Consider the following 17,348-nt stretch of genomic DNA (forward strand, 5'->3'; position numbering starts at 1 on the left):
CTACCACAACGGTCCTAGACCGAGACTTCCAGACACCACTGCAACGCACAATATATTCTGAAACCCGTCCGAAGCCCCCCGCCAAGCCACGGCTCCTCATCCCCTTCTCCATCGCTGCTGCTGCTGCAGTAACACCTTAGCTGCGCACCTAAGACCGCGCCACTAAGCGACCCGAACCGCGGAACCGGGACGCGCAGCCCCGCTCCCTCGCGGCACCGGGCGGAGCAGTTTTCCGCACACCAGGGCGGGCCGGCGCCGCGCTCATTCCTCCTCGCTTTAAACCTGCTCCCTAAACGACTCGGTTCCCAAAAACCCGCACCCCGCAGCAAGGCGCCGAGCCCACCGCGCCCCCTCCCCCGGCGGGGAGGCGATTAACGGCCCCCGGGGGCTCCCAGCGCCGAGCGCCCCGCGGGGCTCCCTCTCCCCTCGGCGGGGCCGGGCCCGGCCGCACTCACCGGGGCGCGGGGCGGGCTCGGCGGCGCCGTCGCCCTGCGGCGGGCTCTCCGAGTCGGTGTTGGTCAGCCAGGTGGACTCGGTCTCCCGCGTCCAGCTCTCGTAGTAGCGCGGCTCGATGGCGTCGGCGCGGCTGCCCCCGCAGCCCATGGCGCCTCAGGGCCGCCGCCGCATCGCGCCCCGGCCGCGCCGCCGCCGCCGCCGCCGCCGCCCGCAGCTGCCTCGCTCGCTCGCTCGCTCACGGCCACTGCCGCGCCATGCCGCCCGCCGCCCGCCGCGCGGCCTTTATCGCCTCCGCCAGGCCCGCCCCCCGCCGTCCCCTCCCTCTCCCCTCCTCTCCCTCTCCCTCTCCCTCTCCCTCTCCCTCTCCCTCTCCCTCTCCCTCTCCCTCTCCCCTCCCTCTCCCTCTCCCTCTCCCTCTCCCCCCTCTCCCCTCCCTCTCCTCTCCCTCTCCCTCTCCCCTCCCTCTCCCTCTCCCCTCCCTCTCCCTCTCCCTCTCCCTCTCCCTCTCCCTCTCCCTCTCCCTCTCCTCTCCCTCTCCTCTCCCTCTCCCCTCCCTCTCCCTCTCCCCTCCCTCTCCCTCTCCCTCTCCCCTCCCTCTCCCTCTCCCTCTCCCCTCCCTCTCCCTCTCCCCTCCCTCTCCCTCTCCCCTCCCTCTCCCTCTCCCTCTCCCTCTCCCTCTCCTCTCCCTCTCCCTCTCCCTCTCCCTCTCCCTCTCCTCTCCCTCTCCTCTCCTCTCTCCCACCACCCGCTCCCGGCCCTGCCCCGCTCCGCAGCCCCGCGCCCCCCTCCAGCCCCGGCGCCCCTCGCCCGCGGGGCGGCGCTGCCGGGCGCGCAGGTGCGGCGCTGCGCGGAGTGGGGCAGTGCTGGGGAGAGGGGGCTGAAGGGGAGGGGCGAGGAGGTCAGAGCACTGGGGAGAGGGGCACCAAGGAGAGGGTGCTGAGGGGAGGGCAACTGGGGAGAGGGAGCTGAGGGGAAGGCTTTGGGGGGAGGGAGCTGAGAGGAGGGCAGCTGGGGAGAAGGGTGCTGAGGGGAGAGGCAGCTGAGGAGAGGGTGCTGGGGAGAGGGCTGAGGAGGGCAGGGTGCTGGGGAGAGGGGCACCAAGGAGAGGGCACTGAGGGGAAAGCTTTGGGGAGAGGGAGCTAGGGAGAGGGCCTGCACCTGGCTCCTGTGGTGTGGCGGTGGCTGGGCCGGGCAGAGCAGAAGGAGGGGAGGGCGGAGAGGGGGACGGCGACTGGGGCGGGCAGGCCTCCCCCATTTCTCTGCTGGGGAGGCCGACGCTTTACACCGGCCGGGGATGAATGCCGGCTGGCCCTGGCTGCGCGGCCCGGCGCCCTGTCTGATAGACCCCGGCCTGGTTGGGCACCCAGCTCGTTGCCCCAGCTCATCACCCCAGCTGCCCCTGCTTTGGTCTAGCCGCGAGCGCCTTGCTCTGGCTGGCGCGTTCACTTTGCGGCTGCTAAATCGGGAGCTGACGGTGCAGTAAGCAGTGCCGAGCTCCAGGGCAGCGTGCGCTCTTGTTCTGGGATGTGCTCTTCCCGGAGGCAGCGGAGAGTAGACCAGGCTGCATACATGATTCCTGCAAAACAGAATATAATTCGTGTTAGAGCGGGTAATCCAAGTGACAGACGCAGCGGTTTGACATTGTCTTGAGTCATGTTGATAGTGTTTGTCGTTTGTAGTGCAAATAGCTGTTTCTTGGGACCCCCAGTCAGGGATGGATTAAGCCCCATAATACGAGGTGCTGTAGGATCATACAGTAAGAGAGAGAGACTTTATCCCACGTCATTTTGCAGTAGGCTAACAAGCGTGACCTTTTCACCTAAAACAATTTGCAGGATGCTACAGAAGTCATGTGTACAGCACTTCATGCAGTTGTGTCACACTGCTGTTCAGCTAAAAAAAAGTATGTGCAGTGAAAACTCAAATTCTGATTGTATGTTATTAGAGTTGGAAGCAGAAACAGTTGATGCTTTGGAGCTGAAAGCCCTTGTTTCTCACAGGTGGTATAAGACCTTTAATCAATCAAAGTTATCCAGCAGTTCTTAGTTTTGCAGCCCATCCGTTAGTGCTTTCTGGTTCAGGAGTGACTGGGGCTGAAGAGTATTCCCAGTGTTGCTGAATCACCCGTTACACTTCTTGAAGCAGCTGACTGTTTAGATGTTTGCAAGCAGCTTCTCAGCCAAATACTGACTCACAATGATCTTACTTTCCTACTGAGATCCCTCACAACGTGGTATTGCCGCTGACATTTATATCCCACATACTTGTGTTACCAAGGATGCTTCGTCCTAATGTCAGTGAGACAGCTATCCGAGAGGAAGCAGCTACTTTTTCATTACTATGATAACATTTTCATGTATTAATAAGACTTTTAAAAGGGAGTTCCAACAGAGATTTCATTTTAATCAGGCCGCCCCAGCAGTGGATACTCTCCCGAGTAATGGGAGATGGTGGTATCTGAAAGCGAATTTATCTAACACACTTCCTGCTTCATGAATTTTAGATGCCCTAAGTGGGCATTGCATGTCCTAGCAATAACTGCAAGACGTACTTGGGTCTCCAAACGAAAGCTTGAGCAATACAGTTGTGTCTCACATTGTAATTATGTGAAGCGGCTTCCTAGACAGTGCTAAACAATGTACGCTCTGGAACAGAGCCTCTGGGGACGTCTTTTTATTTTGTTTTTTATTAACTTAAAAATTGGAAAGGCTCTTACAGAATCCTGTTATTCCACATGTACTTTCACATCGCTGAGATTTAGTTCTATCTGTACTTGCACAGATTACATCCTCTAACGCATTTTTTTCTAACACAGTTTCAAAACTCTTGAAAAGCTACTGGCAAGAAAACAACTACAGAGTTATCTATTTCCGTCCTCTCCTGGTGGAACACTTAGCAAATTGCTGCAAAAAAGTAATAATGCAAATACATCCTTTTTCTACTGCACTCGTATTTAAATGGCTGGTGTCATTTTTGATCAGTTTATCACATCAGTTGGACAACAATAAGACTTGTTAATTTTCACTCTCAAATATTAAGGTTTGACAAAGTTCAAAAAATTTTAAAAAATCCTTCAAAATAAAAAGTTTAGATAACCTTAAAAAATGTATTTTGTTTGTATTAGTTAGCTCTGGCAGGCAAACTGTTTAATTTTATTTTCTTCAGTTCCTAGCGGAACTGAGAACCTTTTTTTTTTTGAAATCTTGTTCTGTTTCCACAGTTAAAAGAGTTTTCATTCTTTGATGTCTTTTTAATTAACTTAAGAGACTAAGAGAGAAAAAAGAGTTGTATTCTTTTGTTAAAAGAGCTCAGTCAGTCAAGGGTACCTTTGTGTCAAAATCCGTTCTGATTAAGAAAATTATTCCTCACGGACATGTGCGCTGGGCACAGCGCAGAGTTTTCCTGTGTCTGTGCACTTCTGCCTGGTTCCTGAGCTAGAGAGCAAACTCCAAGCCGCGCAGCAGTTGTGCCAGTGGGGCTGTGCTATAGCTACAAATTACGGTGCCCAGTGCCAATTAAATGCATTTTCATTTGCATGTTGGCTGGCAGGAAGAAGAAAGTGGCAGCTTTAATACAGCAATGTAACAATACAAAATGAGGATAGTAATAGTATTAATTTGGCATTTTACCTTGCAGTGAGGAAGTGATAAAATAAACAGGATTATATCTTGGGCATTTAGGAATTTTTTTTGTGTGTTTTTGTAAAGTAAAAGAGAAATAATAGCAGCAACAGAATTTCTTCAATAATTTCGTTACATTCAGGACATTGCTTTTCAAAGGGAATATTTGGTCACAATTTTATCAGGGAGGAAAGAGGACAGAAAAGAGTATCTGCCCTTGGAAACATAGAAAATACCCAGAATCAAATTAATCCTTGGCATGAAAGCATCTATTCCAGTGGTGTAATCACACGTGAACTTGTCTGTCAGTGAGGATAGGTGGACAGCAATCAGTGTGGAGCAGGATGACGGCAATGTGTAAATGAAGAATTGCAATCTGCGGAAATCCTGGTGGGAAACACTTTACAACTTGTTTCTTTTCTTTTTTTTTTTTACTTCAGTGCCTGGGGTGTTTTAGCCTAGCAGGAGTAAGATTGAGAAAGTGAGTCTTTTTGTCTCATTTAAATTGTCATGCTGTTACAATCATGCCAGGTGGTTATTAGGGAAGCAAAATGTGATCGCTTTCTATTCCTCGCCAGCACAAGTATGGCCTCATATAAATCCTGTTAGTGGAGTTTGCACTATATTTCAGCTGTTCTGTTTTTGTGCTGCCTGACACACTCCATGCAAAAATGTTTTTCCTTATAAAGAAAGAATGAAATAAAGAAATATTACTACTTCTTTCTGTAATTAACTCAGAAAATATTTGGGTCACATTTTTAATTGGCCTCTAGTCATCCTATAAACATACATATATAAGAATTCAGTATTACCTAGAATTATATGTTATTTGCATGTGCATTAAGTGTTTTCAAGATATTGTGCATATTATTTTGTATATGTGAAACTGGACACCAGTATTCTAAAACTTGGTCTTCCTCGTCAGGTATTTTATATCTCTGAGGAGAAATAAAATTAATTAGCTGTGTTATATCCATTTGACATCATCACTCTAAGCTTGCAATGTGCCTGCAAGCAAGGTTATCTCTGAGGCTGTCACACTATGTATGAGTCGGCTTTCCTCACGACCACGGATACTTACTTCAAGCAAATGCTCAAGCGTTCATCTTTACTGCCATGAGTACTTCTCAAATGTGGTTTTCTTGCCTTGATTGCTCAAACGTATCTCTAAAATGATTTCAAACTCACACCATACAATTTGCACATTGTGCTGCAATAATTATGCATATCTTTCAACCAGGAAGCAATAGCATTTATCTTATATGGCCATTCAAACCAGGAAAGATCTCAATTTATTATTCACAGCTCACTGCAAATTTATAGTAGACATTCAACAACAGCTACATCTGAAGGTTTGGTAAGATGTCTCCAAACAATTCATGAGCAGGAGAAAAAGGTTAATTAGCCTACCGTTTTAGTGCTTCTTTTCACACTTAATGATTGCTCTGAAGTAGAGCCCCAAATCCCAACATCCAGACAGTCAGAGAGCAAGAATTTGAATTCCCACATCTGAGCCTGCCAATTTAGTTTTAAATTGGATTTAAACCCCAAAGGGAATAACTTTCCAGATTCCTAATTGTGAATAATTGTGCCCCCAGCAGCACAGAAATTTCCCAAGACTGCCTAATACCATGGAAATTTCATGGGCAGTTAACCTTTCCGCAAGGACAGCTTATAGGCTTTCTCAGCCGTCTCTTTGAACCGCATTTGGACTTTAGTTCTGACCTGTACTTGTGAGTGCTGCAGCCTCCTTCCTTCATGTATTATAGCTGATGTTTCCTGGGGAAGCTCATGCAAGTTTTGAGTAAACCAGAGGTTTAGGATCAGAGCTTTTGAGTTATACGTGGCTAAGCATATCAGCTTTCTGAGCAAGAAGTGTAAAACGGTCGTGTAGCAGGCACAGGAATTTCCTCGCTGTGTGATAACGCACTGATGGCCCGTGGTGTGAGAGCTGGGCCTGGCGTGCGCGTCTGGGAGGCGCTCCATCCGGCTCTTCCAGGATGCCCACTGCAAAGAGAACCGCAATACTCATATGCGGAAAGGTAAGATCTGAAAGTGTTCTCTCCATCTGACTTCTACAATGTGGAGAGTTAAACATTTTGAAGTAACACTAGAATATTTGCTTAATTTAGGAAGGAGGTTCAGCGTCCTTTTTCTGCCCTTGGACTACAGCGTCACCCTGTGCTGTCTGAACTCCTTCAGTCTGCACTCAAGCATGGAAAGAGGTTAGAAAAGTCTCAGTAGAGGCAGAGCTGTGTCGTGGGGTGGTGGGAGCTGGATTTTCAGGGAAAGGAGGATGCTGGCCCTAGGGAGAGCACTCTTGCTGACGGCTAGGGACATTTTGCCGTTGGGAAAAAAGCGTTCTCAAATATTTTCCCAAGAACTCACGTGGTTTGAAGGGGTCAGGAGAGGGGTAGGTATGAAACTGGGTGTGACGGAGAGGGTTTGGCTTCACTTGGGCGAGGAGCCTGAGTACGGCAGATCAGGTGCGATCGCCGTCGGCACAGCAAGGGCAATACAGAGGGAGGCTTCAAACAGCTCCCGCGGCGGCTCTGTGCGCGGCGCTCCCGAGCGGAGGCAGCCGGGGAACCTGCACGGCGGCAGTGCGGATCACCCGCTGCCTGCAGGAGCTGGAGTCGGTGCAAGCCGTAGTCTCGCTGAAAACCTCTAAACCGCAAAAGCAGTAGTAGTGCTGCGTGGTGGTTGATTTCTTCCCATAGCCTCTAGTCTCGGCAGAGCTTCTCCACATAAAACCTGTTTACCTTGTGCTCTGTTCCAAGGCTGCAGTTTGTACCAAATTAAGAAGGTAAATCATAAAACATAGTTATGAAATCAGTATTTCATGTAAATAAGTAATGCGTACTGGGTAACCATTTATGACTTAGGATGTTCCTGGCAAAGTGAGCCTGAAATTTTATGGCCATAATACCTAAATGGTAATTAAAATAGCCTGGTCTTATTCTTTCAGACACGTTCTCTTATTTGCTGATAATACAAGATTAAATAGGTACTGCTACATTTTAACCATTTACGGTAATTCATTTATTTTGTTATGGACTAGATGCTATGAAATCTAAATACAGTGGATAAGTGAGTAGACCCTCCATTAGTTATGTAATACATGAGGAAAGGTGTGTAAATTGGGGGAATTCTTAATTCTACACATACAGGGTTCATTCAGTCAACTATAAACCTGACAAAATATAATATTTGCTGTTGACTACTCTTACCCTTGTTTCCATTCTCTACTGTGCTAAGAAGATGGAAAATAAGGAGTGGAAAACCAGCAAGGTTTGATTATGTTTGTGTTATCAATGTATTAGATAAGAGTTTAATTAGAAGTAATTATGTTGAGTTTTTAAATCATGTTTTGTTATTTTAAAAAAACAAATGTTTTAAAACCATTTGTTTTTAAAACAATAAACAGAGGTCATTCCCGTTCAGTAAGCTCCTTGAAATCTTTCTGAGCTTTAGCAAAACCATGACCAGCGCGTTCCCTGATGTAGGCGTCCTCCTCTCAACTCTGGTGCGTCTGCCAGCACTTTTTTTGGTGAAATTGAAAGCTTTCCTCGGTAAAATTATTCTGAATTCAACCTCGTTCTTTAAAAACGTTAATTATGAAAGAGCCTGTCTTCCTGTTTGCTTCCCCATTTCTTCCATCCAAACTGTGGGAGCTGACTCCCGTTTACGAAGGGGTCAGTCCCGGGGGAGAAGCGGGAGCTGTACAGCAATGCCCACTGCGAGATCCTTTTTACACAAAGATCTGAAATGCAACTGTAAATATTTTGAGGTTTCAGCCATTGCAGTTTGGTACACAGTATCTGAGTCACCGGTTGCTGCACGGTGCCGGTGTTTGCTGTTGTGTGTCAGTGCAGCAGGAGAAAGCAGATGATACCGTTATTATGTAAAATCACTTCCACCCACTGCAGTGACTCACCAGAACGTCACCGGACAGGATTTACATCAGTTTCAAAATATATCTCCATTATCCATTCCTGTCTCAGCATATTATTTATTCCTTCCTCCCAGTCCTTCTCTGAATGACGGCAGCGCGTATACATTATTTTCTATTGGGAGCGGCACAGGGCTGGAGGCTCTGAACTGTCCGTGTTCATTCGGTTTGACAGAAGCAATTGGCTGTGAGTTGGGGCTGGTACAGAAACGCGGTGGTGTGAGGGCCGTATCCTCCCTGCTCTTTGAATGCCTGGGCCCTTTTCCTACGAAGGAGATTGCCCTCTTCACTTAAAGATTTTTTTGCCTCTACTAACAGCAAGTCCGCTCACAGGTATCTTAAATTGTTGACTCATCTGCCCTATTAACGTAAACTAGTGCTGATCTCGATTTACCGTGATACCAGTCTGTAAATGGTGATTCAAGCGCCGCAGAAGAACAAGGCAATCAGTTGGGCACAGTAGCTATCATCTGTCCCAGTTTAAATTTGCTAGTGCTTATAACGCCCTTAGTGAAGGAAACTGCAACGGGATGTCCGCTCGTTTGTTGCCAAAGTAAATATATACAGATTGTATAGGATGCCATGCTAGTATACAAACTAGAACATAGCATATGAAAGCAAAAAATATCTATCAGAAGTTCTCAAAATACGTTGGGGAAAATATATTGACAGATTTTCTATCTCAATGCAGTAGGCAAGAATTATCCTTAAAGACTGCAATACGCAACCACCATTTTAAAGCAGTTGGGCTGCTTTTACTTGCTGAATGACAGTCCCGGTGAGAATCGGGAGTGTATCTCCGTTTTAGCCACCTGGTGCTGAAATAACCCGGGCGGTCTCCCCCGAGCACGGCCCAGCAGAACAGAGGAAGCACAGATCACTTTCCCTTGCTAGCACCTAAGTTCATGTCGGTTTTTAATTGTCAGAAAGCTTTTATCTTCTCAAATAGCTTTTCAGGCCTTATGATCCACATAAAACAATATATCATTTTAAAGATTGTGAAGATGTACCTTCCTTAGGAATTGTTCGCAGGTGAAAGATAGGTGTTCCTGCTCTGACTTCATGCCTTGCTTTGTTTCCTTCTTAAACAGATGTGTGCAATTACAACTCCTTGCTACTTAATCCAGGTAATTTATTGATAAACGTGGTAACTGGCCAGCAGACAAGACAACGCAGGAGCTTCTCATGAGCCAAAAATTCCCTTCCAACCCCAGATGATTTCCTTTCAGCGCACACTTGTCTTCTTGCCCACTCGGTAGAGGCGTTTTGGAGGCAAGTCATAATTCAGTTTTATTGACCCTATTACAAGAGCTTCATCATTTTATGTATTGGTTAGGTTTTGAAAGCCTCTTTCAATTTGAGTAACTTTTTATTAGTGGGGTGAATTATCCCAAGTTTGAAAACAATGATTTATGACTTTTGGGCTGTGGTGTGGTTGAATGATGAGCTGAATTTCTTTTTCATTTTTACACACAGCACCAAAATTCTCATTTAAATAATTATCAGTTTCACTGTAAGGTATTTTGAATTGCTGCTTAGAGTATTATGACACTGCTGTTTTCCATTGAAAGAGCAAACTGGGGGATCTACATGCTGTATAGGAATCTGTGATTTTAAAGTATTACGGTTTTCCTTTTAGGCTTTCTTTACTATCCATTGTTTGTCATTTTAACACAACAAATCACATTTGATATTGACCTGTGAAGTTTGATTTGCTAGAATATAGCCAATAACAAATGGCTAGCAATTTAGGTTACCAGAGAATAGACTGAAAGTTAGGCATTTTTTTTTTTTTTTAAACAGTGAGGACAACACTGGAATAATTTAAGTAGCACTATGGATTACTGAAGTGTAGATCTATTTGGCTGTTTAAGACTAGATGTGTTACCAGCAAATAAGCACTAGTTCAGCTAGCCATTTTGAGCCAGCTGCGGAAGTCACTTCTTGAAATTTTGTGGTCTTTGTTGCACATAATGGTCCTATATGGGCTTAAAGCCTATTCATTCTCCAGTCTTTATCAAACAAATTTTCTATGATTGCAGGTTAGGCTTGCCTAGTCATGAATGGATACAACTGGAATGCAAATATTAATGTAAAAGCTTGACAGCTTGGAAAATCACCTTCTCATAAGAATTATCCATATGTACTGCTGACACTTGGTTTTAGAAGGGAAGAACTTTGTGTTACCTGTGTATAGGAAGCACAAAAGAACTGCCTGGGAACAAATTCTCCCACAGCGACGGGAGCTCTTCGCTCTCCATCTTTCCCACCGCACTTGGGCCTCATACTAGTCTTTCGTCTCGGTTGATGAGATTAACTCATTTTACTAGAGCTCTTTAGTACTCTCCTGGTTTAGGGCAGCCAGGATTACAGAATAAGAGAAGTTAATTCTAATTTACCCATCTTTCTGATCTTTGTCACTAACCTAGTCTAGGAGGAAAAACATAGCAGGCAGGAGGGTCTGATCAGACCCAGACCTAAAGGCTGGGGAGAGAGGAAATTAAGCTCTTGTGATTTCTGGCAGCAAAGATCCTCATGCAAAAATGTTAGGAGTCCTGCCCAGTCTAAATCAATAAAACTATGAGAGGAGGTTAGTAAAGTCAGTTCTGTCCTCACTGAAGTTCATAATTTCAGGTAAAGAAAAATCAGAGGTCCATGTAAAATTCATGCTGATATTTGTGTGTGCAAGTATCACTCACCTGTGAAAAATGATCAGACATCCAGGAAATGGATTAGAAATTCGTGTATGACCCACAGGGTTAGTCACAACTGTGGAGGCTTCAAGGCCTATTTTTAAACATGATGATACTAGTGCTTCATATCAGTCAGTTGTCTAGCCGTCTGTTACTGAAACCTCTCTCAAACCCTGTTATCGCTAGTGCCATTCCAAATCAGAGAAAGGAAGAAGCATGCTTTCAGATAAAATCAGTATGTTTCTAGATGGTGCATGGAGGAAAGAGAAAAATGGAGTTAAAGAAGAGAGGCCAGAAAAAAGAGCGATCATCCAAGTGTAGTTATAGAAACTGTGATCTCAACCATAATTGCGAGGTTACCCTGAGAGCAGTGATGAGACAGAGATTAAATAGTTATTTCAGTGAAAATTCATACTTCTCCAGATGTCACCTAACACGCAAATTCCACTCATTCATGCCTGAATTCCCTGAAATTTTGAATTACTCAGCTGCTGTTTTCAGAAGATATTTTGTTACAGACCAAAACAACACTGAAAAGCACTGCCTTGAGTGTGCATTAAGTCTATCAGTGACAATCACTTCAGTGCACAGATTATTTATTAGCAGTTTTACTCTGCACCTGGGAGCCCTGACACAGGCCACGAGTTTATTGTGCTACATCTGTGCAAACAGAACAACCTGATTCACCTGGCCTTGGAGGGATTAGAGATTGATAGCTGGTATGGGATAGGTTGTAATTTATTTTTGGCATTTGTAATGGTTACAACAAAGTAACAGGCCCACCTCTGCTTCCTTTGACCCCGGTTTTATCACGGATATAAGGCGTTCAGCATCAGTTACTGTGGGTTCACATGCAATGGGATGGTAATGTGTTTTGTTTCGTTTTCTGTGTGTGACTCATTATAAGGATAGAGAAAGACAGCACAAATTTAAATAGTTTCAAGAACAGTTAAAAAGCAACAACAACAACGAAGCTTTGTCTTAAAGCAGCCCAGCATAACACTAGAAGACTGTGATTTGCAGAGAGCGCTACGCACAGGAATAAAGTTCGAGGCAGTAGGTTTCTGAGCATAGAAACACAGTGCTCGTGATTCGGTTTGAGATTAAGAGATCTAAACACATCGACGCCCCATTACAGTCAATGGAGACCTAATTAATAGCTTGGAGAGCAATTCAGCTGCCCAGCCAGAAGGGGTTCAAGGCAGTGGCATTAACCAAGGCTCTAGAGCTATCTGATATGCCGCGGGGTCTCCTGCTTGGCCTGCAACCACTGATGGGGAAAGACATGGCTCTCCCATGGGTCCTACGTCTGATCTACCAGTCCTACCTGGGAGCCTCAGATATCTTGTGGCTTTTTAAATGGCACTGGACAGCTGTGTTTTCATAATTGTAACAAACTCTAGGTCTTAAGCAGTCTACGCTGAGAGCTTAGGCACCCAGCTTACATGTAGACACCTGAATTTTGTTGTCCAGAGCTGAATCTCACACCTTCTCTTTCTTGGTTAAACTACATTCCAGCCACTAACTCTGCCGTTTTGAGTCTTTCTCAGTAGATGTTTATTTTGGTAAAGGTTCCTTTTCCATGTTATGGACAAATGTTGGATACTGTTCCACAACACAGCTCAGATGACCAAAAAAAGGAATCTTCTTCAAAGTTTATTACTTTAACATTATTACTTGCAAAGATTTACTTAAATCAAGATAGGGCAAGGTGTTAGTTCCTTAATTATATAAAAAATTACGGTCAGCCTTGTTAAGCAGCTGACCTGCTTTTAAAGATTTTTGTGAAATTAACTTTTTTCTTCCCATAAAACTCAAATTTCACAGGTTTGTTTTATTAGGAAATTATTCAAGAAGAATAAAATAATTCCTACATAACTATTTTAAACATAAATGGATTTTGTATTATTGTTCAGGTTCCACTATTGAATTCCTTGGGGTCAGTTGCAGGAGAACTACTGAGAGATACAAAGGCCTAAATGAGGCAAGTGAAAGCAGAGCAGCAGGAAAATTATAAGTTCGATATAACACGTTAAGCATAATCCTAGCCTGGTTGAAATAAGTGTAAAGACTGTCATTAACTGCAGAGGGGATAGTATTTCACCTATTCATTTTCATTTTTTCAATTTTGAAGCTTTAAGATTTGAAATACTTGCATAAGAAAAATTATATTTATATGGAAAAGTATATTTATTATTACAACAGCTTTTCTCACCTAAACACAAAATAACCCTTTTCTACTTTTCTTAAGCTACACTTTTTCAGAAGTCAGCTAAAGAATTTCATGAATCTAAAGCTGTCTTTAAAGAATTTCAAGTTTTTAAAAATAATGTAAAGCTATTTTTAGACTCTACCTAAACAACTATCTTAATAAACTTTTCTATTAGAAAAAGAATTAGGAATTATTAGGGAAAATGACAAGAGATACCATATTTTAATTCATTATTTCTGGTATCAGTTGAACTAAATCTTCCTAAATACTTTAATTATAAACTTGCTACAGAGTTTGGTGCCACTTGAAAGCACCCAGAGTGTGGGGTTGGAAATTGCCATTTGGGCTAACTAGTGGCTATTTGCACCCAAACTGCTGATCTCGATGGCAACTACTGTCTGCTTAGCACCTAAAAAAAAAAAAAACAAAACCCAAACATGCTAAGTCTGTAGGTGTTTAAAGATGGCTTTAATGCTTCTTTCATTCATCTGGAAAAATAACACAGTTTATATTCCATTTGGACCATCTCATATCTTCAGAGGATGGCTGATGATTCACTGGCTCTGTATTCATTTAGCAAAAAAAGTCGAGTGGTGCTTTATCTACCAAAGCTGAAAAAAGACGCTTGATGTCTTAAGCCGTATCATTCCCACAAGCTGAAAAGTCCAGGTCAAGACCAGAAAGAAAATTAGGTCTTTGGCTTATCGAAAGCACTTTCTATTGGTCACGGAGACTGCTCATAGATATGCACTTACAAGCACTTCTCTACATTCTTCGTTGTCTGGGAAAGAAATTTTGAATTTAGGCTTTACCATGCCTCTAGATTTGTTGAGCAGTTATAAACAGTCTCAGTAGTCTCAAAGATCCCAGTATCTGAGTGGCTGGCTTACAAGACCTATGGTTCCATATTGGTATGAAGATGTCTCCCAAACACTGTAGCAGTACAGGCTTATCACTTTGTGGTGAATTTTTTATGATTGTATTTGTCCTATATTTTCTATTACATTCGTCTAAACTGTGTAAGCGCCTTTTCATGATGTTCATTTTCATCTACTATTCTGATAAATAATACTGCATATATAAATATTCACACGACCCTGCTGTTCCCCATCCTACCTTAGAGTAACATAATTTTTACAAATCTTTTACATGAATAGAACTTTTAAATTCTAAGATATTTACATGTTAAAGAAACATTACTTATATCTCTACTAGATTTAATTTTGATTGCATTTCCCATAAGAAAAAACAATTTCCTCCTTCAGATACCTTTAAAAAATAAATAATAAGACACTGGAGCTGTTCTCGACAAGCACTTAATATCAGTCTACTAAGCAATTCCACAAGGCATTTTTTTCATACTGATTTCTCAATGACTGACTGTGGCGAACAGATAGCTTTGGATTTGCTATACAATATGAAGCCACTCGTATTCCCTTGCTATTTCACAGGGCTTTTTCTTAACATAGTATTATTTCTCAAGCAATTTGAAATGCTGTTCTTCTGATGCTCATTTCCTAGTGGTAAAGCTTAGCCTTGAATCCGGCTGTAAAAACGCTCACACCAATATAGGTAATTCTGATCCATGATTTTGCAAGGGGCGACTGGGATTCTGGGACAGTTTCACTTTGTAGCGGTGCAAAACTTTGTCTTTTCATGTGTCTATTGTATCAGTAACTGAAAAAACTAGATATACTTTAATTTCTCCAGCCACTTAAACAATGGAGCATAATGACTAGATTGATAAAGTAATTTGTCTGAGTACATTTTGTCTCTGTGATCCTTTCGCCCATTCACAATTTCTGCAGCATGACTGGCCCCAAGACACACGGATGAAGTTGGTAAGTTAGATCGTTGCTTATGTGGGACGTAAAGACAAGGGTGCGTCTGAATTTAGGGCAACCAAGGCGGGGATTGCCAATACTGAATACTGCTGAGAAAACCAGGCTGCTGAGAAGGGAAGGAGCACAGCATTGCTTAGCAACATGAAAACATTCAAAACTGTAGCCTCTGGTGGAGTGGCAGTGTATAAATGCAAGAGGAAAAAGCGAAGAGAGAAGTGAGAGTGTGTAAAAGAATGAGAGCAAGAGTATGAGGGGAAAGTCAGAGTAGCAGAAGGATGGAGAATAAGAGATTCGGTGAAGGGCATGCAGTGACCTACTGAAAGCTGATACAACCGGCTAGGACAAGGTGAGGGAGCAGCCAGTGCCAGGCTGTTCCCGACTGCTCCCATGTGGAAAATGGGTTCTTACAGAGTGAGATTGTCCCATATGTTCTAGATCAATGCTTTTTCTTACAGTTGTTCTCTCCATCAAATTCACAGATAAAGTTAAGCAGAAAATACCTTTCTCACTGGTGTCTCATATTCCCCCCTTTTTTGTAAGCTCTGTTGGAGAGGAGAGGAAGGGCTGCAGATCCTGGGCTTGCTTTGGCTCTCGACCACAGTCTTCACAAGGTGTTGTGGCCAAGTCACTTAACGAAAGGGTAAGTCTGCACTTGAGCCAGTGAAGCAGGTCCAGCACCCAGCTTTGTTTCTGCCACCCTTGTGCCATCACTAGTGATACACATAGCTGTGCAGTGAGCCAAAGCAGGTCACTGATCCATGCAAAAACAAGTAGTTTTCAGCTGCATCAGCTGCCAGACCTGCCCTGCTGTACAGACACTGTTACTGCCATAAGATCGACACTGGTGACATAGATCTATGCAAGAATAAAGCAACTGTGTAGTCATGTCCACAGCACTTCTGTCCAGAGTGACCATGAATATTTTCTGGGAAGTCTGGAAGAAAAGGCAAGTCTCTGCCAGGATCTATTAAAAGAAGCTGCCAAAAACCTAAATTTCAAACATTTAACTTAAAAATCTAAGGCTTTGGGGGAAAGGAAACTGGATAGATTGGGAACAAAACTTCTGGAACTACAGGAATATTTTCACACACCAAGAAATTCATAAACTATTTTAAAAGGATATAAAGGTTAAAAGGCCTGCGACAATGCTTTATAATACAATCTTCAGCTTCAGGATATTTCTGCTTTTTTTTCCTGTTGTCGCTCTGGGCATGAAGCAGGGTTGTATATTGAAAAAGGAGATGGCATAGAAGTTGGAAAGTTGAAGACTTTTGCTTTGATGGAAAAAGAACATGATTCCTAATAATCCTCTAATTTAATTTTTGGCAAAATCAACTGAAATAGTAAACAGTGTAATCAAAGAATCCACTTTTAAAATATAGAAGTGCCATGATGGGCCTGAAGGTAGAAATATAAATTTTCAGGCAGCAATTCTGTTTCACTGTGAAGATGTGTAAATATCCTCTCTTCAAGCTTTTTCAGTGAGAGCTTGAGCATGTGCACAGCAACAGATACTCCTCTCTAGAGAGCAAGTAGAAGCAAGGAATAATAATTATATACAGTATTAAAAATTTTCTTGATGCCATGAGAACACGAGATGAAATTGTTAAAAAAATCAAACACTGTAGTTCAAGCCTTAGTCATTCTCAAGCACTGGGTGACAGTTTTACCCTGACAGCGTTTCGGGAGTAGCTCGAGATTGCTCTCTAGAGGTGAAAAATAAACATTTCATTTCTGAAAATTGATTCTTTAGTCAAAACGTTCAAGAATTCCTGAAAGAGCATACAGAGAAACCTGATGCCAGACAGGAGAAGTTCTGGATAAACCTAAAGCTAAAAATACAAAGTTTTTAGAAGAACCATACTTTGGCCAAAAATGTTAGGCATCCTCACTTTTATTTTCGTAACTCTTTAACATAAAAGTACAGTACTGCCAAACAGCATTTTCTATTCTAAGCTCACTCCCCATTGTCTACTTCTATTTAAGTTAGCTTCCCCTTTAGTTTTCCTCTTTGCTTTGGCTAATGCGCTGCTCTTCAAACCTGCAGAAAGCCAGCGCACAGCTGCAGCTTCTCAGACTGCCGGCAGCCCTGCAGGAAATACCTGCATGCCTGTTGGCTCACTACAGACTGCTGCAGCTCTGCTCCTCCGAAATCTGCTCTGCGGGTCTGCTGGGTATCGTGGCTCAGGTCAGGGGGGAAGAAGGGACAAAACGCTTCTCATACAAAATAGACTTGTCTCCTCCCTATTTTCCCACAGAAAAAAGGCAGGAAACTTTCAACACCCTGTTTCCTTAAAGTCCAACTTCTTGCTTTAGATATAAAGAAATTTTACTTTATGGCCCACAAGTCTCAGGGAAATACAGTGTTGAAATAATCTGCTTGTGGGCTCAATTGAACCTCAATAGAATTATATTAAATTCACTGAAGTTGCACTGGCAGGAATTCAAACATCATACTTGTATTTTCCCTGACCCAACAAAATGCAACATTTGTCTCTTGGTGATTTACAGAAACCTGACCTTTGCAAGATTGAGGGTTCATGATTTACTCTTCCAGTGATTTTTGCAGTT

The 17,348-nt window shown here is 43.5% G+C and overlaps 1 protein-coding gene across 1 annotated transcript in view; it reads right to left on the minus strand.

The window, feature by feature from the left end:
- Positions 1–745, minus strand: part of BAALC (BAALC binder of MAP3K1 and KLF4) — a 28,098-nt gene extending 27,353 nt beyond the window's left edge. The window contains exon 1 of the mRNA XM_064507633.1: positions 456–745. Within this exon, the coding sequence (XP_064363703.1) occupies positions 456–603 (148 nt within the window). The 5' untranslated portion in view covers positions 604–745. The remainder of the gene's footprint in view (positions 1–455) is intronic.
- Positions 746–17,348: the final 16,603 nt, after the last annotated feature.

The sequence above is a fragment of the Dromaius novaehollandiae genome, chromosome 2, assembly GCF_036370855.1.
Source record: "Dromaius novaehollandiae isolate bDroNov1 chromosome 2, bDroNov1.hap1, whole genome shotgun sequence".
Classification (NCBI taxonomy): Eukaryota; Metazoa; Chordata; class Aves; order Casuariiformes; family Dromaiidae; genus Dromaius; species Dromaius novaehollandiae.